Source organism: Typopeltis vanoorti, chromosome 10, assembly GCF_054136105.1.
Source record: "Typopeltis vanoorti isolate ZY-2024b chromosome 10, IOZ_Tvanoo_1.0, whole genome shotgun sequence".
NCBI classification, from domain to species: domain Eukaryota; kingdom Metazoa; phylum Arthropoda; class Arachnida; order Uropygi; family Thelyphonidae; genus Typopeltis; species Typopeltis vanoorti.
In genome coordinates, this window is record NC_143558.1 from 139,804,412 (window position 1) to 139,828,335 (window position 23,924).

Below are 23,924 nucleotides of genomic sequence, written 5' to 3' on the forward strand. Positions count from 1 at the left end.
AAGGTGTGTTTGAAAGTATATCCAAACTACTTAGATCTGTTGACTTACAAGTGACCTTTTGTTCTATTAACAAGATTTCTACTTTTCTAGATTATGCAAAAGATAACTTTCTGCCTTTGGCCCACCCTGGAGTCTATAACTTCTTTGCCAGTGTGCGTTATTATATTATTATATTATATCTGGTGTGTGTCATGATGAACATTATATTAAACTCCACGAGTCTGAAAAGTTGAGATTTGTAGAACATGCTTGTCCTCAACAAACATCAAATCCTCTGGTAGAAGATTAAGGTTCTCCATAAAAGTAATCATCTCAAGGAGCATCTAAAGAAAGTTGTGAAACCTTGCTACATTGTTCGAATCTAAACAGAAGTGATGGATTGAAATTATTCCTTTCATGGGAAATAATACTTCTCCACAAGTTTCGGAAATGTTTAATTTTTCCAATTAATGACATCTTGTTAATTGAATTTATTTTATTAGGACCTTAATGTATTTAGACTCTGCCACTCTGTATCATGCAGAGTGGCATGATACAGAGTGGCAGAGTCTAAATACATAATGAGTAGTTCACTCATTATGTAATCAAAATGAGTAGTTCACTCATTTTGCTGAATCTTCCAGTTTATATTCTAGTTATTTAATTTGAAAGTCATACTAAAGACACCCTTAACACTAAGGTGAAAATTCTATGCTAACAAAAATTATGTAAGTAAAATCTATATTAAGTTTTTTTTTAATTAATGCTCATAACATATTTCACTAACTATATTAGCAAAATGCCCACAATTTTAAGCTCATTTCAAAATACTCACACAAGACACATCAAAAAGTGCATTATAATCTAATATTGCATAAGATAGGGTCCCTGATCTAGAGACTAAACATGATTTTGGTTTCAGAGTAACCTGATTCATGTCAGCCAAAGTGGTGAAATATTTAACCTTTCGAGTGAGCTATTCTGATTCATGTTTCTAATCCCTTTTAAGTAAGAAAAGAATAAACTATACCTTCACAATGTTTTCCATCACCATGATAACCATTATTACACTGGCATGCATAACGAGTTTGCAAATTGAGGCACGATGCATTAGTATGGCAATCATGACCCTGAGCACAATAGTCCACCCCTAAAAAATGGAAAAAATCAGTATTAAATTTTATATTTTATTGTTTGTTACATTTTATTGCCACAGAGATCAAAGTTTTTAAAACTATAATAGTAAATGATGCACTCTTTAGTAATATCATGGTGATTCCAGAAATAAATAATTTAGTAGCAGATTTTAAACCTATGTAATTATTTTCTCCTTTTATCATGACTGGCTCATAAAATTGGTAAAGAATTCAAAATCATAATTCCTTATTATGATTTTTCTGCATTGCATGCCTCCTGTGACCCAGACAAACACCAGATGTCTGGTGGTTAGTTCAGCTCTTTTTTTTTTTCTTCTTTTTTTTTAAAATTTAACCAGCTGTGTGCAATGAGCTGGATTGCAGAAGGTTTACTGAGAAATTAAATAGTAAGGTTATAACTTTTTATAATTCTTTATGAAATACAACAGCATTTAATGAAATTTGATATTAAGAATTACTATTACAATTTGTGAATGCCACAAATTGTAATAGTAAAATCAAGCAAAACAAAATATTTACGATGCATATGCAAAGTCTTAAGTGTAAATGTTGTGATAGCAAATGGTACTACTATAAAATAATGCTAATTTTAAACCTTACTAATTTTCAGGTAACTTGGTAAACCACTTTATCAAATAAGCATGTAGTTTCTCATTTATCCCACTATGAAATAAATCACCTCCTAAATATCAAGACAAAATCTATTAACCTTTGAAGTAGTCTATAATTACTGCTATTATCAAAACAACACAAAACCAATCTATTGGATAGAATTCACAGAAATTCAAAGGAACAAAGAAAATAAAAATGAATTACTTAAGTATTTGCAAATGTAGTTTATTAATATTCTGCTCTCAAATGGATACTATAATTACCACCATGGTAGTCTGCCAATGTCTCCTGATAACTCTGTATGGATTTGGCACTTTGGACATCAATCAGTGAGTGATTATTTTTGAAGATGTTCTCATTTTTTACCCAGTACTTCTGATGCTCCCAGTTAATCCATGTATCAATTAATACCATAAGAATGAAATACATTCATTCTCATACCATAAGAATTCTTATGAAATACATTATTTGATTAATGTATTTCATAAGAATGAAATACATTAATCAAATCTAGCACTAGAATAATGTTATTGTAGACAGTTTTGTGATCACTTACAAATTGTGTCAATTTGTAAATCAATGCCTGTTCATATGATGTAAGAATACTTCTAAGCCATAAAAGGCTTAGAAGTATTCTCACATCATATGACAGGCATTGATTTTGTATAATTAACTAGTAAAATAATTACCAGTTTTAAAGATTATCCACTATTTTTAATGACATGTATTATTGTTATGTGTCACTGCAGATAACCTGTGGCATTTTAATTTATTTCACAAAAACAGTGGTAGCAATAAATCAGGCTGATGATTAATTTTAATTAATGTCTAAATTGTATCTGGATAACAAGAAGTGTAAACAGACAAATTAAACTCTTTTTTTTTTTTCTTTTTTTTTTAAATTTAACCAGCTGTGTGCAATGATCTGGATTGCAGAAGGTTTACTGAGAAATTAAATAGTAAGGTTATAACTTTTTATAATTCTTTATGAAATACTAGATATATCTAGTATTTCATAAATTTCATATTACACTGACAGAACAGTGTAAAACAACATTGATATCACAACCAAGAGAATGCAAAAATTGAAAGCTTCTCCAAATCAGGAGTTGATTTGGTTGATTTGATTAGGCTTGATATACCTAATCCAATGTGAATGATATTTGTACCTTCTGATTCCTTGCTAAAGTTGTTGAGTGCAACTTTTGCTCATCTGTTCTTCCATCTCTATCACCAAAATGATAGTATTTCAATATCAACTAAAGAAAAAACTGTTCTAGTGGAATCATTTTTCTCATTCAACTTCAGAATAGATGACAAAGGCAAATCACCTCCTACTTTACCTGGATCACTGCATTGCAAGCCTCCTGTGACCCAGACAAACACCAGATGCCTGGTGGTTAGTTCAGATATGCTCCTGAACTAATCTGTTCTTTATCACCTACACATTATGTCATACTCAGCTGACATCCACTCTACAGCAAGGAAACAAAGCACATATATAGCCAATTTCAAAAAGAGATTTAAAATGTTCTACTTGCCATTCCCAATTGGGTGAGGACAATCTTGTGAACCTTCAATGTTAATCTTATTTCTCATAAGAATGATCTCATCTTTGATAATAAAAGACAAAATCTTACTTCACGTTACCTGTGATAATGAGATCTCCAAGGCCAGATGAGATTTCTCTTCTGAATCTCATACCTTTTCTTATACCTTTGCCATTTCCTGCTAACAGTCTTTAGCTTTTAAAAACTTCCAAAAACTATGTCCTTTTCCATTCAAGAAACTACTTCCTAACATTATACACACATATCCAGTGGTGGGCTATAAGGGGCTCGCGGGGACTCACCCGAGCCCTTTGTTAAATTTTTCCCAAATTTGCGAGTCCCTTGTTCTTCTTGTTTACTTTTTTATGTTTTCAAAAAAAAAAAAGAAACAAAAACATAATATTTTGAAATATATTAAGTGACAAACTCATACAGTAACCTAACAAAGTGATTTTATTAAATAAAATATTATAGTTACTGTTACCACCATTTTACAAATAAGAATCCACTTTTGGTAATCACATATAAATAAATAGGACTATAAAATAATGCTCCTTGATTGGTACTGTTGATTATCACTTGAAGTATAAAAACAAAAGAGAAATATAACGTACCTCAATAGATAATATCTATTTATTCTTTATAGATTGTTTAAAACTTCTATCGCAAACAAAAGAAATTTATTTTGTTTATAAAAAATGTGGACTATTGCATATGTGCAATTATAAAAGATTTCATTCTTATTATATTTTGATAGTTAAATAATGTTTTTCTTATGCAAGATAAATTAACACAGATGATTGTGTGCAAATATTTAATGTTTAGATTATGAAATATTTGTTTAAAAATGATAGCCCTTACAGGTTGATTGTTCCTCCTCATACTTTTTGATTGGAATTTGAACACAAGCTGTATTAATAAGAGTCTTTGGGTGAAATACGGCTTTTTTTTTTTTTTTGCTCGACAATGCGAGCCCTTTGTTAAAATTTCCACAGCTCACCACTGCATATATCCCAAATCCACACCCTTAGGATATTGTCCTACTAATGGGGATGATGTCCCCCCCCCCCAAAAAAAAAAAAACTGTAAATACACAAGAAGCTATTTGTGAAAACCCATCCACAGCTAGCTTCAAACTTAATGAAGCAACTTTTCTTCATCATCTTGTTATTTGGAATATCCTTTCTTCACTCTTCTCTCCAAAGAAGTACAACCGGCAGCTGATCATGAAGCAGCCCAACATGTAACAAGTTTAGTTCTCCTAGTTGCCTATTCAGGACAGTTTTGTAGCTTATAACTGTGCAAACTCATGTGTGGTTGATTAAAAATAGACAAATTACTTTAAATGTCATTAAACTTCATTATGCTCACAAGAAATAACAAATCCATGTGAGCACACCAAATGTCAGTAAGTCTATGCCAGAATCAAGGAAAGATCATACTTTATGGAGGCATCACATAATAATAATTATACCTGGGACACTGTATGTTATCAGTACAAGACAGGTGGTAGAATCACTGGAGCAAAGAAGTTTTTTTTTTGCATTATTTTTGAAAAACGTGTATGCATTTTGTCAAAAATTTATTTATTAGTTATTCAGAGACTGAATGCATAGCAATTATCAAGGTTGTTAGTAGGTTTTATAGTATATTTTGTGTATCACAGTTAATGAAGGCAAAACGGTGGTTAGAATTAGAACAATAAGATGTGAAGTGTGAAAATCTAGAGTGGCAAGCAGGACCAGCATGGTAGTCGGTCTCCTGAAGGGAGAGGACACCTGACAATTCAAAAAAAAGCAGTGCACAATTTTCCTAAGAAGATTCATTGCTGGGAGTGTACTACATATGTATGGGTGAATGTGGCAGATGTGTTTATTGAGAGATTGAACAAGAAAAGTGAAAGGGTGAAGGTCTGTAGCAAGCGTGACATTTTAATGGACTGTAGCGATTTAAAGTTGATAAATTGATAACAAGAAGTGAAGAACATTGGATGAAAGGAAGTGACAGGCATAAGACTGAGAATAGTATCAGCCAAAAGGGTGATGTGAGAATGAGTGCAAGAATGTGACTGTGTGTATGGAAATTGAATAAAAAAACAAAAAACAGGTTGAATGTGGAAAGAAAAGCAAGTCTGACTGACTGAGAAAAAGCAGAAGCAATTGCTTATATAAAAGAGTGAATGATTGGATTGAGTTTGGTTAAAAGGGCAGTTTTACTGGAACAAAGATTGTGGGCCCTACTGGTCAGAGTTTTAATAATGCCATATTGCTGGGAGGGGTGGTGGTGGGAGAGTTTCTGAATGTATCTGCCTGTATGAGTAGGTTTTCTATATACAGAGAAAGAAAGGTTACCCTTAGAAAGGCATGTTACTAAGGTGTCTAGGAAGGGTAAACTATTGTTATTTTCCTTTTTAATCGTACACTGGATTCTTGGATGTAGACTATTGATGTGACTGAGGAAGGAATCTAATGTGTCTGGGCCATGAGGCCAAATAGAGAACACATCATCTACATATCTTAGCCAGATAGAAGGTTTTAGAGGGGAAGAGTCAATGGCTCATTTTTCAAAATTTTCCATGTAATAATTGGCAAGAGGGGGGGAACCCATGGCAGTTCCCTCTATCTGTTTATAGATTTTGTTCTTCCAAGAGAAATAACCAGAGTTGATGGCAAAGGAAAAGAGCTCTAAGATATCAGAAGGAAAAACGTTTTTTAAGTGTTAAGAAGTCAATTAGGGGAATATTTGTAAACAAAGAGAAAATGTCAAAGCTGATCAATATATCTGTATTATTTAAAGTAAGATTTTCAATTTAGTTTTTAAAATGGGTGGAGTTTTTTTTTACATAAGATGAGGTAAGACCAGTGAGGGGGGGGGTCAAAGAGTTAGCTAGCTGCTCTCTTAATTTGTAGAAAGGTGCATTGGTGGCATCTACTATAGGTCATAGGGGAGAATTAGGTTTGTGGATTTTGGGTAAACCATATATCCGTGGGGGAAACAGAATGGTTTGAGTTTTTTTGTAATGTCAGGAGGCCAGGAAGAAACTTTTTTAAGTAGCTTTTTTAATTTTTTAACTTGACTTTTTGTGGGATTGTGTTCCAGTGGTATGTAGGTAGCGTGATCATGGAGAATAATATCCATTTTCCGATTATATTCTGAGGCGTTGAGAATAACAGTGGCATTACCCTTATCAGCTCTGGTGATGACAATACTTTTTTCTTTCCATAATTTTTTGAGGGCAGAGAGCTGACTGGAAGATAAATTAACTTTAAGAGAAGAACAGGAGAGAATGTTAGCTGCGTCAAGTCTGATGTTATTGGCTGTTTCTGGGGATAAGTGACAGATTCCGCGTTCGATGTTGTACATAATATCCAATAACTTCAATAGTGCAACAGCAAAATTGTGTCCGAGGCTTAAAGCACTAACAGCATCTTCGCTAAGTCTTTTAGTGTGTTGAGGCTTAAGTGCTGTGAAGAATTCATGTTAGAGGGTTTAATGGAATATTAACAGCACTGAGAAAGGATTAAAACGATTTTAATACTTCCAATATTTCATACACAAAAGACCAGCTCCCTCCTCTTTCAGTGCCTGGTGTATATAGAGTACCTTGTTCCTGTAAACTTGCCTACTTCGGACAAAGTAGGTCAGCATCCATCCAGTTAAAAGAACACACTTCTTACATCTGCAAACACAATTATGGTCAATATGGCCTTGCAGACCATGTTTTGGATACATCCCACAGGATCTCCTGGGAAAAAAACTACCATGCTCCACCATAGTAAATTCAAAAAAAGAAAGACTATTCTTTGAATCTGCATCTCCAGTCAGGAATCAACCTAATTTAAACAAATACGGTTGCATTAAACTTCCCAAATTTTGGGAAACTTTAATTATCAGAGATCCCTCTTTACATCCCAGGCCACCTGCAAATGCCCATAGAGGGTGCACCACCTAGATAAAACTTTAATTTCACTCTGTATTGTATTTGTGTGTGTGTTGTTACAAAAAGTTTTTGTAATCCCCGAAGATGTCTCTGTGACGGAGATGAAATATTGGAAGTATTAAAATTTGTTTTAATCCTTTCTCAGTGCTGTTAATATTCGATTAAACCTCTAACATGAATTCTTCACAGCACTTAAGCCTCAACACACGTATACAGATGTTGAGAAAATTCAATTTGCCAAACCTTGTGAATAGAGAGGCTGTTACCAGATTTAAATGTCGACAATTTTATGATTGGTCTGATAAGCTAAAATATTGCATTTTTGCAAGAATATTGTTTTTCTTTTAGGAATACTTTTTTTTAACTGAAACCATCAGAATTTTAAAAGGTTAGGGAATGATATTCAATTCACCACTTTTAAAATAAATTCCAAATTAGGCTCACCATTTTGAACTCATGATAAAGAGTTGTGCAAACTTGCACTGAACATTCAAGTCTTCTGTTGGGTTTTCCTTGTTAGTATAAAATTACTAAAGCAGCATGAATAGCTTCTGATTTTGAATGAAATTCTTTAGTAGCACTTATTAGATGTGTAATTTTGTTAATGAGAGGGGGGGGAAGAAAACAAAAAAAAAATTTAACAAGCTGAAACAAGACTTTTAGAAATTATCACAAACTAATGTTAAGCACTGCATTGCACATAACCAAGATCAAACTTTTATTTTATACTTTTAAATAAGAAAGTTTGACCTCAATGTCCAGTCTTCTAAATGATTCCTTCATTCCTGCTGACTATATGTGTGTGTCATTAGCACCTTCAGCTGTAAATCGAGTCATTCTTCACAGCCTTTTGTCTGTGTGTGAGAGAGAGAGAGAGAGAGAGATAGCTCTTCCCTTATTCAGAAAAAACTCTCCAATATCAGCCAGAATAACAAGATGAAAGTATGAGAGCACCTAGTCCAAAGCAAAAGGATTATCTACTTATATAGTTCCTTAGCTCTTTACTCACTGTTGAGCTCAAACATATACAAATGTGTTATATAGCTAATGGTTACAACCACCTATAAAGTTAAACCAACTAACCAAATAATTCTCTGCATCCCCATCGACATACTATAGGCCATATTGGGAATTAATGCTTTAGTAGCTCAGACTACAAAGAAAGAGCACAGTCAACACACTTACAGCAAATACCACTAAAACTGCTGCTTTGGTCAAGTGAGTCCATACCAAAGCAGCATAGGTAGAATGCTATGTTAAAAGAAATTCATAGCAAACTATCTATACGATATTCCTGTTGCCCTCAAAAGTCCGCTGTAGTAAGAGTATTACATCTGACAAAGTTGTAGGAAGGATTAAAACCAGAATTTTCTTGTCAAATAATATAAATTACGTTTGGACAATTATGTTAATCACACAGTTTTACTGTTTTGCAGGGAAAATACACATCCACATACAGAAGATAAATCTTGTTACCACTATTCATCAAAGAATAGTGAAAGTCTTCAGCTGGGGAAAAAAAAAAAAAAAACATATCCTTGATGAATTCAAACCTAAATCTTTCTCACCACAGGAAACAATGCCACTCTAATTTTCTTGTATGTTTCCAGGGAAAATATTTAGTGAACATAATTTGTAAATTTGTCTTTAAAATCATGAAGGTAGTCTCCCTTATCAATACTCCAAAAGGGAGTTTACTCCATCAATTGTCTCTCATGTCATTTATAGATTTGTATTCATTTAAGTGGATTTCTTAAGGCTAAAGATACATTTCACCTCTCATAGAGGCATATAAGGCCAAGAACTACAATGAGATGTTTGGCCTTTCAAACTATTCTTTAAACTATTTCCAAAGAGTCCACTGGAGGAAGCCTGCTATACTTAAATATATACTCAAATCTGAAAAAGCTCTTTTTGCAATCACTCAACTTCCCCCCCCCCCATCCATTTAGCACAATTAACCTGACTTTATCCCTATGACTCAGTAATACTATAAAAAGAGTTTGTCAAGAAAACTAACATAAAAATTGAAGAATGAGACACTCAAAAGAATTATCTATTCAAAGTGGCAAGAGAGCACTTATAGGATTGCAGGTTATCCAGTTAAATTTTTGCCATTGATGTTGCAGTGCAATGTTCTTATATACTATATTTCAAAAGACAAAGATGAAGAGTCAAAACAGTAATTAAAAAAATAAAATAAAATAAATAATAATAAAAAAAACTTTTCTTGTACAGTCTCTCAAAATTTAAACTGAGCATGACAATCATGACAGTTAACCAGTAGAAGCCTGGCAGATATTACAATGGTCATTTAGACCATATTATTTTAAAGTACTAATATGTTTAGCTTTTACCATTAAAATGATGTAAAAACCCCTTGATGACAATCCATACTAGCAAACAGCAGAGACAAGTGTGTAATTTGAAGAAGTTAATGAAAATGTGTAAATAATTTGAATTATTGAATGTTGTGATAACGGTTTCTTATAGAAAAAAAATAATTACCTTAACTATATTCTCTCCACTTATTCAATTTAAATGATGATACTAGGGGTATTTACGTAACCAAAGATTTGATGCAGTATCCCACGTTCTTTGCAGAACAGCCAACTAAACAAGACCACTAAAGATGGAGTTGAAGTAACATCGATGTTCAAGCGATGTATAATTGTTTCACAATTCTAAAAAAAAGTGAAATATAACAAATACATTAAAAAGTGTAAAAAAGGTCAAGTTAGGAAATCCCAAGAAAAGTAATCGAATGAAAAAAAAATTATAAAGTTCATTTTTGAAGATGAAGGATAGCAGGTTTGTTAATTATACATATTCAATGTTCAGTGCATTTACTGCCAATTTCTTTATATTATTACACTTAAAAGAGAAGAAATAAATATAATATTAGATTAACTGCCCAAGTATATAGAAAATCTCTGATTCACACAATACAATATAGATTCATAATACCTAAAAGAGTTAATTTGATAACTACTTCACTTCATCTCTGATTATATCCAGTTTCATACAGTATTACTTGACCTTTTTTTAATTTTTAATGTTTTGTCATATGTTTATTGTTAAGCTACAATAAAGAACAGAAGTATGTTAATTTTGTTGTTCTTTCCAGTGTCCACGTGGTTTGATATTACATACCTCAGATTAAAGAATGATTCTGAAATTCACAGAGTTAAAATATACAGAAAGCTGTTCAAACATCCATATTTACAGCATATTTTATAATTAAAGAACTTCAAGAAACACTCAGTGAGAATCATAAGAAAATAAAATATTTGCATTGGAATGCATTTTTATATTCATAAGATAACTTATTAGAAATCTATAAATAAATTCCTTTGGAATGTTTTCTGTAATATGCATAGGGTTTTTACAAACATTTCAAAGTAAGAAGCATTTCATATGAAAAAAGTAAAACAAGTAAAAAAAAAAGAAGTAAAAGTTGCATTACTGAGAAAACTGAGAAAATTAATGCACTATTAAGCAGAAGACTTTCATTAGCCAGCATAAGTATCACCTTGCTTATTCAAGACTTAAAGTGGTTTAATATAATATGTTTGGTCTCAAGCAAGGTTCCTGAATTATTTGAGCCAACCCATAGGTGCTAGTGTGGTGCAAGTTCTAGACAGTTATTTGTGATTTACTAAGCCATTAATTTTTTTTTTTAATTCTAAAAATATGGCAAAAAATGTTTAATAAGCCTTCAAAATTAGTGCAATCAGCATTAGACTGACACAAAGTCCCATATCCTACAACACAAAGCATTCACAAAAAAAATGCAAAGGAAAAACATGAAGAAAATGTGAATAATTAATATTTATAAATAGTTTAATATGTAGTATGACTGGGTACTAGGAAAGTGACCACTAGTGTTTGCTACTACTGCTATCATTTTTTACTCACCTCTCATGCCAACTTTGTAGGTAGTGCTTTTAAGCAACACTGGCATAAATTGCAAGCCTTATATATGTCATCATTATTCCTACTGCAGGAGACATATGTATTCCTAAGTAAATCACTGAAAATTTAACCAAAATATGATTACAGCATTAATAATATTAACTGTATATTATTACTCTAGGACTGCTTATAGTCCAAAGAATAATTGAATGACATTCAGTCTAGATGTCTACCTAAATTCATTTGACATTAGAGCACCCCATATCAGTCATTTTCAATGACTAGCCACTCTCCATTAGGAAAAAAATCCTCACTTACAACTTGCTTGAATTTCAGTGATTTTTCCTTTCTTATTATGTTTAAAAAAAAAAAAAACATCTACTTGATAATATCTTGTTTTTTGCCTCTATTATGTTTCCTTTCCTTTTCAGTTTATGAAAACATTTATTTCCCAAAGTGCCTACTTTTTTGAGCCATGGAAATAACGCTAATGCTATTGAACTCTCAAAATTCTTGATCTCATTATCATCTCCAAACCTTTCCTACTCCATTCCAAAGATGAAGGAAACAAGTATGGAAAACAATGCGATTTATTATTATTCAGGACCTCTACGGAGTCACAAGACACATCATGGGAGGCCCACAATAGAAAACACAGTCTATCATACTACTCCTTGTATTTGAAATTCATTCTCTCTCACCACTATCAGATAATGCATTCCACAAACTTATATTTAGTTCAACCACTCTACACGCAAAGAAACCACTACTCACCCTCTTGGTCACAACTTCCTTTTGCAACTTCTGGGAATGGTCGATTGTCCTTACTCCTTCTCCAATAGAAAATGAATTTCCAAGTATTAACCCTGCCTCTCGACAGTTTAAATGTCTCAATCATATCACCTCTCCTATCCACCAAACTTTGCAATCCACATTCCCTCTTTCTATCTTCATAGCTAACATTGTACAGTCCTGATATCATTTTAGTATCTGCCTTTATACCCTCTCCAATGTTAATTCATCCTCTCCACCCACCCCCTCCCTCCCAAATCCTGTAAAACAAATCTGGGCATAATAATTCAGACGTGATCTGATCAGGCCTTTATACAATGGAACTACAGCTCTTCTATCTCTCCTGTTCAGCATCCTTCTCAGTACTGCAGCAATCCTCTGGGTTAACTTCATCACTTCTACAATGTACCCTGAAACATCAAGTTTCTATCACTCATCACCCCAGGGTCCCTTTGCCTCCTCTCCTTCAGTACAGTTCCTTCAATAGGGTATTACAGGTTCAACAGCTTCCTGTCGACAGATCCCAAACTTTAAGACCTTATATTTAGTTGCATCAAACTGGTACTGACAATTATTTGCCCATCTGTCAGGCTTATTCAAATCCTCTTAAGAGTTACCACATTGGCATTATTACTAATAACCCATCAAAGCTTCACATCATCTGCAAACAACAGAATATCTCCTTGCAATCCATGGATATAAAAGTTAAATAAGAGTCCCAATACTGATATCTGAGGGACCCCACTTATAACCTTCTGTTTCAGTGATAGACACTACTCCTACACAACTCTTATCTCTCAGACAGCCAATCCCCAATCCAATTCACTAAAACTGATATCCAAATCCATATGTTATAACTTAAATATCAACTTATCACAGAGCACACTGTCAAATGCCTTTGTCAACTCCAAAAAAATTGCAAAATTATATTATAAAATCTGATTGCCTTTTATATTATAAAAGACAATCAGATGATTAAAACAAGAGCAACCCTTAACGAATTCATGCAGACTCTCACAGATAACATTACTCTCATCTCCCCAATGCTGTAAGTGATCCCTCACTAATTTCTCCAAAATCGTAACAATTACTGATGAAATACAAACTGGTCTACAGCTTGACACTTCCATTCTACAACCACCTTTATACAATGGCACTATTCTTTCCATCCTTCTACTCCTTGTGCACTTTTCCAGTCGCCAGATTCTCATTGAAAAGCCAGGTCAATGGAACTGTCAATTCTTCAGAACATTCTCTCAAAACCCATGGCAAAATCTCATCCAGTCCCATTGCTTCATTGACATCCAGAGTACATAGCATTTGAAACACTCTCTCTTCTTGCACTTCTAAACCTCAAATCTTCCCCATCCCTCTAGTATTAAAACCTATTTCTCCAGGATGAAATATCCCAATAAAGTGTTCATTGAAGAACTCCACTATGTCCTTTACATTAGTCACTCAACTTTCATTTTTATTCAACAATGTTATTCTTCCACAATCATTCCTTCTCCTACTGATCACATAATAAAAGAATTCCTTAGGATTTTCTTTGGATCTCAAGGCCAAATATCTTGTCATATTCCAGTTTTATCTTCCTTACCATACCAATCGCTCTCCTAGCCTGAGTCTCTATTGTTCATAGATCTACTCTCCATCCCTCTCCTTGTATCTCTTTCATTCCATAACCTCTTTTTTCACCTGCAGTTCCCATCTGATAATATTTTTTATCCACTTTACATCAAATTGTGTTCTGTTTTTCACTCATGGTATACAACTTGCCATTGTTGCTAATAAATATTCCTTCACCAGTTCCCAAGCACTAATGATATCTTGCCCTTCCAATTCCTCCATCCATGAAACTGCCTCAAGCAAGCTGATTTCCAAGATTATTATAATCACCTACATTATAATTCCACATATGTTCCTTTTTTTTTTGATGCTCCTGCATGCCCATTCATCTTCCAGGTGAAAACCACATGGTCACTCTCTCCAACTGGAAGCAGAGATGCCATCTTAGTTCTTCTGATATGACCAAATCCAAAAAGTCTTGAATCTCGTGTTCCTTCTACTACATGTTGCCTAAGACATTCGTCATTCAAGAATTCCATAAATTCCATTTCTGCTGTGGTTGAAATCTCCTATAATCATTCTTTCTGTATTTGCCATGCTCAACTACTTAAACATCTCCTGCTCTCGACTCTCTATGCTCCCTGGCTTACAGCAATACCTCACTAACTCAACACTCCACTAAATATCTGGTCATGCCCACCTCACACTATACGCTCTCAAAACAATTACTGCTATTGACCTCCAAATCCTATCCATTCTGAGCAGACAAGTCATTAGTTATCATAAGCAGTACTCCATCATTGCATTTGCCCTTCATATCCTCCCAAATAGAGCTATATCCTGCTACCATGCTTTAGTGATCCCAATGATCATTGGACAGGCTGAGGCTATTAGTGCCACCGATTCATCTCCTTTATTCCAGATACTCCTGGCATTTGTATTTTAAAAGAAAAATCAAGGCCCTGTCACTTTTCCATACCTATCATGATCCCCTACAGACTCCACTAGATTCAGCATCACACAAAGTATCCCCCTCTTCTCCCAAGCAACTATTCCCACAAGAGGCCACCCCTGCTACCATCCAACCTGAAAATTCTAGTTTCTCTGTACTGACTTGTTTGGAGAAAAACAGATGCCAATATCCTTCCTCATTCAAATGCAAGCCATCTCTTGCATACAGTTCTTTTCTGTATGCAAGAGATGCATACAAATCCTCATGTGCCCTCCAAACATCCACATAATCCAAGTCTCTCAACACATGCTGGTTTTGACATACTCATTATTGACACTCTTCTCTGCATTATCATACTTAGGCAACGCACTATCTCTCTCTCTGTCTGTCTTTTTCTGTACAATGTCCAGCATGAGCCTCAGATCTATCACCACCCAATTCACACTGCCTGTCAAGTCAGTCATGCCCACCATCAAAATCATGTCATCCACTCTTTCACCTCATTTAACTGCCATAGTCACTATCATTCCTCCATGCAGACATTCCTCTAGCATTCTATCTTACACCCATGGATCACTGAGTTCCCATACATCACACCTCTTACCATTGTTTCTCTCTTGCTCACCTGCATCTCTCACTCTATCTCTAAAAAGAAAATAATAATAGTCTGGCCTTTCTAGACATCTTGTTCACCCACCCACCCACCTAATGGTAACCTGTTGTTTTCCGTATAAGGAAATCCATTCACACAGGCAGATACAAACTTTCCCATCATCCCACTCCCCCTCTCAACAATATGGTGTCATAAAAACACTTACACATAGAGCTTATAACCTTTGTTCCAATGAGAACTCTCCTATAATAGAACTCAATCATATATAATAATCACACTTTTCTACCTAAGGTTACAGTTCACACAAAATATCAAAGAATCATCCCACAATCCACAACTTTATCTTCAGAAAGTATTTAGTAATGCTATCACCATCCCCCCCCCCATATCTGAGGCACATCAGAAAAAATATCCAGAATCTTAAAGAAATGCAATCTTTGGCACCACTTTCAAGCCTCACTTAAACTAGCTACACTTATTCGCTCCACTAAAGACAAATTCCTAGCCCTCTCAGTTCTGGGTGAATATAGAATTCCTTGTTCCTACAAGCTCCCTTACTATGGACAGACAGGATGATCAACTACCATCCATATGGAAGAACAAAAAATACATCTGCAGCATGACTATGGTAAATCTGGCCATGTTTTCGATACAGCTCACAAAATCAATTGATAAAAGATCATCATGCTTAATCATAGTAATTTATAAGAGAAAGGTTGGTTTTAGAATCTGCTGCTGCTCTTAAAAATCAGCTTAATTTAAATAAATATGGTTGCATAAAACTTCCCAAAATGGGAAACATTAATGCTTCAAGACCCCAGTTTACATCCTAGGGGCTGCCAATTGGTGTACATAGAGGATGCCTTACCTAACTAGGAATCTAGTCTTTCTTCCACATGTTTCAGTGTGTGTGTGTGTGTGTGTGTGTGTGTGTGTGTGTGTGTTACAAGTCTCATTTTATACTCCCTGACAATGTCTCTGTAACTGGGATGAAATATTGGAAGCATTAAATACTTATTTTAATTATTATTATAATACAGCTATATCGCCTGCTTCAGTTTAGGAGTACCCCTGTTTAAATGTCATTGGCTATTTACTCATGGGTTCTTAGGGCATTATGAGTGTAGATGTACTAAAAAGTATATGTAGCTTAAGGAATAGAAATTACACATACCTTTTTCTGGGTGTTGTGGCTTTTCCTCTGTCTGCGATGTCGAGAACTGCAGGGTGTGTGTGTGTGGGGGGGTAGGCAGTTTGGTAGAATAAGTTAGAAAAACCCGGGTTTTTTTTTTTTTTTTTTTTTTTTTTTCGTAATATGTAGAAACATATACTTTTATATAGGGTGGGGAAAAAAGTGAAAGGGTTAATTTTTTAAAATAGGGAGGGGGAAGGGGAAAGGTGGTTGACGGGGTGTGGACCGTTTCGACTATTCGTGGTCATCATCGGAACATATTGGGAAAGTGGAAGCTATGTCAGGTCGGGTGGGTGCTTCAGAGGTGTTTGTGTTGTCTCCTATTGGTCGGGATTGTGACCTCAATTTAATGTTGTGAAGCTTCCAAACCTCGGAGATTATGTAGGGCCTGTGTACGTTGATCGAGTTCGCGTCACACTTTATAGCTATTGTTTCCGATATTCTGAGCATTGTTTCATTGTCTTGTCTGTCTATTATGATGGCCTTGTCTATCTGCGGGGTGTGTTTTTGTTCAAGGGCGTGAACAGCTATTTCCGTTTTTCCTGTGCTTTGTATACGATTTTTCTTTTTAATGTTGCGTTTTTTAGTGTTTAAATGTTCTGGAATAGGGATGTTACAGTCACGGAAGTGTTCTTGTAGTCTTGCCCATAAAGACCTGATGGTGGAACCTGTGTAGGTGATGTCACAGTCTTTTTGGCAGGGAAATTTATAGACTACATTGTGCTGTTCAAATATATCTTTTTGTGTGTGAGGTTTGGTGGATTTTAGGAGGTTAGCCAGTTTTTGGCTTGTGGTGAATACCAGTTTGTAGTCAGTATGTTTGAAGATGTATTTATAGGATTTGTATGTGTTTTGGGTGTATGGTAGTTTGATAATTTTTTGTGTAGGGAAGTTCGTTTTGGTACTTGGGTTGTTTTGGCGGATTTTTGCCGTCTTGTTTGCGTAGTTAATCAGTTGTGTAGGATAGTTACGATTTAAGAAGATCTGTGTTAGTTTTTTTATTTCAGCGTTTAGACTATTTTGATTGGTTGAAAATTTGTGAGCATTTATGAATTGTGATAAGATGACGGATTTTTTAACAGAATACGGATGGTATGAGTGAAAATGGAGGTAGTTTCCGATGTGTGAGGGTTTGTGGTATATTTTCGTGGCTATTTTGTTGTGTGTTCTGGTTAATGTCAAGTTTAAGAAGTTGATGGATTTGTTCTGTTCGGTTTCTGTGGTGAATTTTAACCTGTTGCTGTAGCTGTTTAGGGATGTTTTTAAGGTGGTGATGTGTGTGGGATTACCAATGCACAGAATATCGTCCACGTATCTGCCATAGAAGGTGATGCCGGGGGGAAGGGAAGGGTGGAGTAGAAGTGATTCTATATGTGCCAGGAATAATTCCGCTAGTTGTCCACTGATGTTTTGGCCCATGGGGAGACCGAAGATTTGTATGTACATGTTGTTGTTGAACTTGAAGAAGTTTGCCGAGATTACTAGTTTTATTAAGTTAATAATGTCAATGGGCGTTAGTTTAGTACGAGAGTGTAGGGTGTGGTCTTCTGTGAGTAGTGTGTGTACGATGTCTAAAGTTCTGGGGACGTACACACACTACTCACAGAAGACCACACCCTACACTCTCGTACTAAACTAACGCCCATTGACATTATTAACTTAATAAAACTAGTAATCTCGGCAAACTTCTTCAAGTTCAACAACAACATGTACATACAAATCTTCGGTCTCCCCATGGGCCAAAACATCAGTGGACAACTAGCGGAATTATTCCTGGCACATATAGAATCACTTCTACTCCACCCTTCCCTTCCCCCCCGGCATCACCTTCTATGGCAGATACGTGGACGATATTCTGTGCATTGGTAATCCCACACACATCACCACCTTAAAAACATCCCTAAACAGCTACAGCAACAGGTTAAAATTCACCACAGAAACCGAACAGAACAAATCCATCAACTTCTTAAACTTGACATTAACCAGAACACACAACAAAATAGCCACGAAAATATACCACAAACCCTCACACATCGGAAACTACCTCCATTTTCACTCATACCATCCGTATTCTGTTAAAAAATCCGTCATCTTATCACAATTCATAAATGCTCACAAATTTTCAACCAATCAAAATAGTCTAAACGCTGAAATAAAAAAACTAACACAGATCTTCTTAAATCGTAACTATCCTACACAACTGATTAACTACGCAAACAAGACGGCAAAAAACCGCCAAAACAACCCAAGTACCAAAACGAACTTCCCTACACAAAAAATTATCAAACTACCATACACCCAAAACACATACAAATCCTATAAATACATCTTCAAACATACTGACTACAAACTGGTATTCACCACAAGCCAAAAACTGGCTAACCTCCTAAAATCCACCAAACCTCACACACAAAAAGATATATTTGAACAGCACAATGTAGTCTATAAATTTCCCTGCCAAAAAGACTGTGACATCACCTACACAGGTTCCACCATCAGGTCTTTATGGGCAAGACTACAAGAACACTTCCGTGACTGTAACATCCCTATTCCAGAACATTTAAACACTAAAAAACGCAACATTAAAAAGAAAAATCGTATACAAAGCACAGGAAAAACGGAAATAGCTGTTCACGCCCTTGAACAAAAACACACCCCGCAGATAGACAAGGCCATCATAATAGACAGACAAGACAATGAAACAATGCTCAGAATATCGGAAACAATAGCTATAAAGTGTGACGCGAACTCGATCAACGTACACAGGCCCTACATAATCTCCGAGGTTTGGAAGCTTCACAACATTAAATTGAGGTCACAATCCCGACCAATAGGAGACAACACAAACACCTCTGAAGCACCCACCCGACCTGACATAGCTTCCACTTTCCCAATATGTTCCGATGATGACCACGAATAGTCGAAACGGTCCACACCCCGTCAACCACCTTTCCCCTTCCCCCTCCCTATTTTAAAAAATTAACCCTTTCACTTTTTTCCCCACCCTATATAAAAGTATATGTTTCTACATATTACGGGGGGAAAAAAAAAAAAAAAAAAAAAAACCCCGGGTTTTTCTAACTTATTCTACCAAACTGCCTACCCCCCCCCACACACACACCCTGCAGTTCTCGACATCGCAGACAGAGGAAAAGCCACAACACCCAGAAAAAGGTATGTGTAATTTCTATTCCTTAAGCTACATATACTTTTTAGTACATCTACACTCATAATGCCCTAAGAACCCATGAGTAAATAGCCAATGACATTTAAACAGGGGTACTCCTAAACTGAAGCAGGCGATATAGCTGTATTATAATAGTTTATAATGAGGAGTAACATGGGAGTTTTCCCAGAAATAATATACACTTATTTTAATTGTTTCCTAGTGCTGTTTCATTCCATTAAACTTTTATCATGAGTTTATTTATACATACATTAAAAATCAGAGGTGATAGTGTACATCCTTTCCATAGTCCACTTGATATGTATTTCCATTCTGATATTTGTTCTAATTTGATTGGTATTTTATTTCCTGTGTATATTTCTTGAAGATAGTGTAAGAGTAAGAGCTGGTTTTGTATATTTAGATCAATTAATATTCTAAATAACTTTTGTCTATTAATTTTATCAAATTCTTTTTCATAATTAACGAAGGCCACATGTTTCTTTTTGAAATTCTCTTTGCTTTTCAATTAACATTTTTAAAGAGTAAAAATTTAGTCTTGCAACACTGGCCTTTTTGGAATCCATTCTGTTCTTCTAGCAGTTTGTCCTACAATACTGTTTAGTTTCTCTTTTAATATTCCTGCACATATTTCATACCCTGCATTTAGCAAATTAATAAAACCATCTATAAAACTATTATTATACCTACAGCAACATATGGAACTCAGACACATGGAGACTCAATCAGAAAGAAATACAGAAAATCAGAATATTCAAAATGAAATGCATAAGAAAAATAAGACACACTGGTCAGAACACAAAGCAAATTAGTATGCCAAACATGAATTAGATTATAGAGAAGATATCATAGATATAATTCTTAAACAATATTTAAGATAATAATAATATTTCGTTGCAGATCAAGTGTTGATCAATTTTATTATTAAACTGAACCAACTAGTTTCGCCACACTTTAACTGTTGGCATCTTCAGGGTACATTATAAGTTTAAACAATCTCACAATTATGCGTAACTGCAAAACTAACAAAATTAACTGTAAAAAATTGACTAGAATAATTACAAATAGGATAGTATCGAACGTGAGTGAAACACGTATCGCGTGTACAAGGTTAGCTAGCTGTTGCTAAGGAACTTTCTGTAGTTCGTATTAAAGTTCATTTCTTCCGTTTTTAAAGTTCTGATTAGGGTTTTCCATATCTCTGGGAGTATTAAGCCTTGATTTCTATTAAGGTTGACAGTAGAATAGGCAACTGTGGCTGCTTTTTTGAAAATTCTTGAATGGTAATCTTTCTCTATGTAAGGAGAACAGCTTTTGTCCCACTCGATGACATGGTTAGTTGTAGAGAAATGAGACAATAGGCCAGAAATATCCTGTCTGTTGTTTTTTTACATAGCCAATGTGTTCCTTTTGCCTGATTTTGAGGCTTCTCGAAGTCTGTCCGATGTAACTGGAGCCACAAGCGCATGGAACATTATAAACTCCAGCATATCTATAGCATATTTCCTAGCAACAGCTAGCTAACCTTGTACATGCGATACGTGTTTCACTCACGTTCGATACTATCCTATTTGTAATTATTTTAGTTAATTTTGTCAGTTTTGCAGTTACGCATAATTGTGAGATTGTTTAAACTTATAATGTACCCTGAAGATGCCAACAGTTAAAGTGTGGCGAAACTAGTTGGTTCAGTTTAATAATAAAATTGATCAACACTTGATCTACAACCAAATATTATTATTATACTAATTTATGATCAAGAAAATACCTTCATGATGAATATTAAAATAGTTTGGACACCTTCAGAAAATGTTCTCTCAGATTACCAAACACAGCCTTGAACAGAATCACTGAAAGAAGACTCATGAGGCAGATCAAAAAAAAAGAACTTGCTTACCATCTTTGAAGTACAGGTCACAATTATCAAGCTTCAGAGAGATGACAGAAAATGTGAGAGAGAGCCAGATGGCAAAGATTTCTTCATAGAAGATACAACCATTCATCTGATAGATGAGAAAGAAGAAGAAATTCATTATCATTAATTGAAATCTCAATCTCATAAACCATGCAGCTAACTCAGTAAGTTTTCACCTTGCACTATCCAATGATTTTTCTGAAATGGCTAGCACACCATCTTATTCATACTTCTGGCTTATTATATATACTGGTTTCCATGTATTAAGGAACAAGAGCAAAAAATTCATGATAATTCAAAAACTGTACAATGAATTTTTATACAATTCAATGAAAACAATTTGAGATGCGAATTAAAAACCCACATTAATTGTAAATACATAGTTTAATTCAGTAACAAATAAAGAAAATGGTCAAAAACAAGAGATCAAAATGAGATTGTCAAAATGCTTTAATAAAGAATGCCTTCGCCCAACCTCTGACAGCAGGACAGTGCTCACAATGATGTTTTATACTGTTTATAAATGATGTCCAGGAGCTTATTTGGTAACCATTGCACCTGCAATACTCTCCTAATGTATGTATGTATGTATGGCTGGCAAGTCCATACATACAATAGTCTCTTCTTGAAGATGTTGGTCCACAATCTTTGCTCAATTAGGATGAGCATTACTGTCTTGTAAAATAAATGTATACCCTATCGCACCTGCATATGGATAAACATAGAGGTACAGGACCTTGTCTCTAAGTGCAGGCATTCTTGGTCCTGCTAACAAGTGCATGCGGGTTGGTGCAGCCACCCAATGAGATGCCTCTCAAACCATCACACTACCTCCACTGTAAGCATCCCTTTCAGAGATATTACAGGGGATGATAACATATCCCTGGTTCTCTCCAGGTCAGAACATGCCTGGGTATTGCTTTGTAGAGAAAATAGGGACTCATCCATGAACAATACTGACTCCCATTCATCTAGGATTCAGTTGACATGGGGCCTGGCTCATTTCAAAAGGTCTTTCCTGTGGCAAGGGTATGCAGAATGCTTGTCTTCCTAGCATACAGACCACCTTTGTGAAGATTTCTGCATAATGGAAGCAGATACCAATATTTCTGTAGTTGATACAAGGGATAACACTCCTGTTTCAAAGAGCAGATAACCAGAGATATCTGTCACCCACTATCGTTGTATCCCATGGCTTTCCTTGTATCTCCAGGATGCTGTTTGTGACTACTGGAATGGTGGTTCCACAGTCTGAGCCACAGAACAGCTCAGATGCAACCAGATCTGGATACCTCCACCTGCCTTTGGCAACCCACTAGTCTTACAATAGCTCACCGTCCCTGAATTCGTTAGATGTTTTCCAGCCATATCTAAAAAATATGCTATCTTGCAATGTCACATTCTCACTCCAAGAAAATGGAAGACCACTCCAAAATGCCTGCTTTTATGCATATAAAAAATTTTGAAAGAAGTTTTTTTTTTAAATTTTATTTATTATTATTTATTTATTTATTATTATTATTTTTTTTTGTTCTGCTGTTTCTTAATTTATGGAAACCAGTGTACTTCAAACTGCTTAATTTTAATTTTGTACTTTTATAATTTTGATTTTATCTGTCTGTTTCCTGTTATCATAGTTCCATATATATTTAATGGTCGTTATCTTCCACATTTTTTTTATCCAATCTCTAGCATCATTTTAAACTCAGTACTATATATTGAAATCATTCCGACCTGTAAAATATCCAGGTTTGTTCAAATTTGTACCTCCTATATTTATTTAAAATTTTCATCAATGATAATTTAATCAGCCAATAAAACACATGCAAAATAAAACACATGCAAACACGTTGAGGACGCTCCGTTTTATAATCCCAGCTAGTCTCACTTTTCTAATTTTAAGAGCTACATGAAATATAGTATAATACACATACTATTCCAATACATTTCTGTTGGAAGAAGACTTAGACCAAACCCACTCATGTACATTTCTAATATGCAATAATAGTACATAAAATATTATAATTAATTCGTATAATAGGAGTTTTATTACTGGACAATCATGATTATACAGATTTCACCATGATATTTTTAATACATTCTAAAAGTGGGTGTTCACTTACCATGATTTTGAAAAATCAAAATAATAATGAGCCAATAATCTTTAGACAGAAAGTGTTTTTCAGATGATGCAAAGATTGGAAAGGTAACACGGTATAATTGTCTCCTTATGAGCTGTGTTTTGAGATGGTTTAATAACATTGCATTACTTCACAACAACAATCTAGCCATGCTCCCTACTCTATCTCTGTCCACTTTGCATATATTACTTCCCATTCACAACTAATCTTTCAGTCTTACATCCCCCCCCCCCAATAACTTCTCCAGATGAATGTGCATTTGTAATATATAATAGTACACAAGAAATTATAATAAACTAGTATCACAGCAGTTTATTACTGGAGTATCAGTAGGTGTCTCCAAGGCATTAGCAATTATGTATTGTTAAAAGAAACAGACGAAACAGCATTTGCTAAATGAACCAATTCCA

At 34.8% G+C, this 23,924-nt stretch overlaps 1 protein-coding gene across 2 annotated transcripts in view; it reads right to left on the reverse strand.

Annotated features, from left to right (window-relative positions):
• LOC150102838 (protein kinase C-binding protein NELL1-like) overlaps positions 1-23,924 on the reverse strand; it is a 299,735-nt gene that overhangs the window by 105,190 nt on the left and 170,621 nt on the right. For both annotated transcript variants that reach the window (XM_090398962.1, XM_090398963.1), the window contains exon 11: positions 1,010-1,129. In XM_090398962.1, the coding sequence (XP_090255088.1) occupies positions 1,010-1,129 (120 nt within the window). The remainder of the gene's footprint in view (positions 1-1,009; positions 1,130-23,924) is intronic.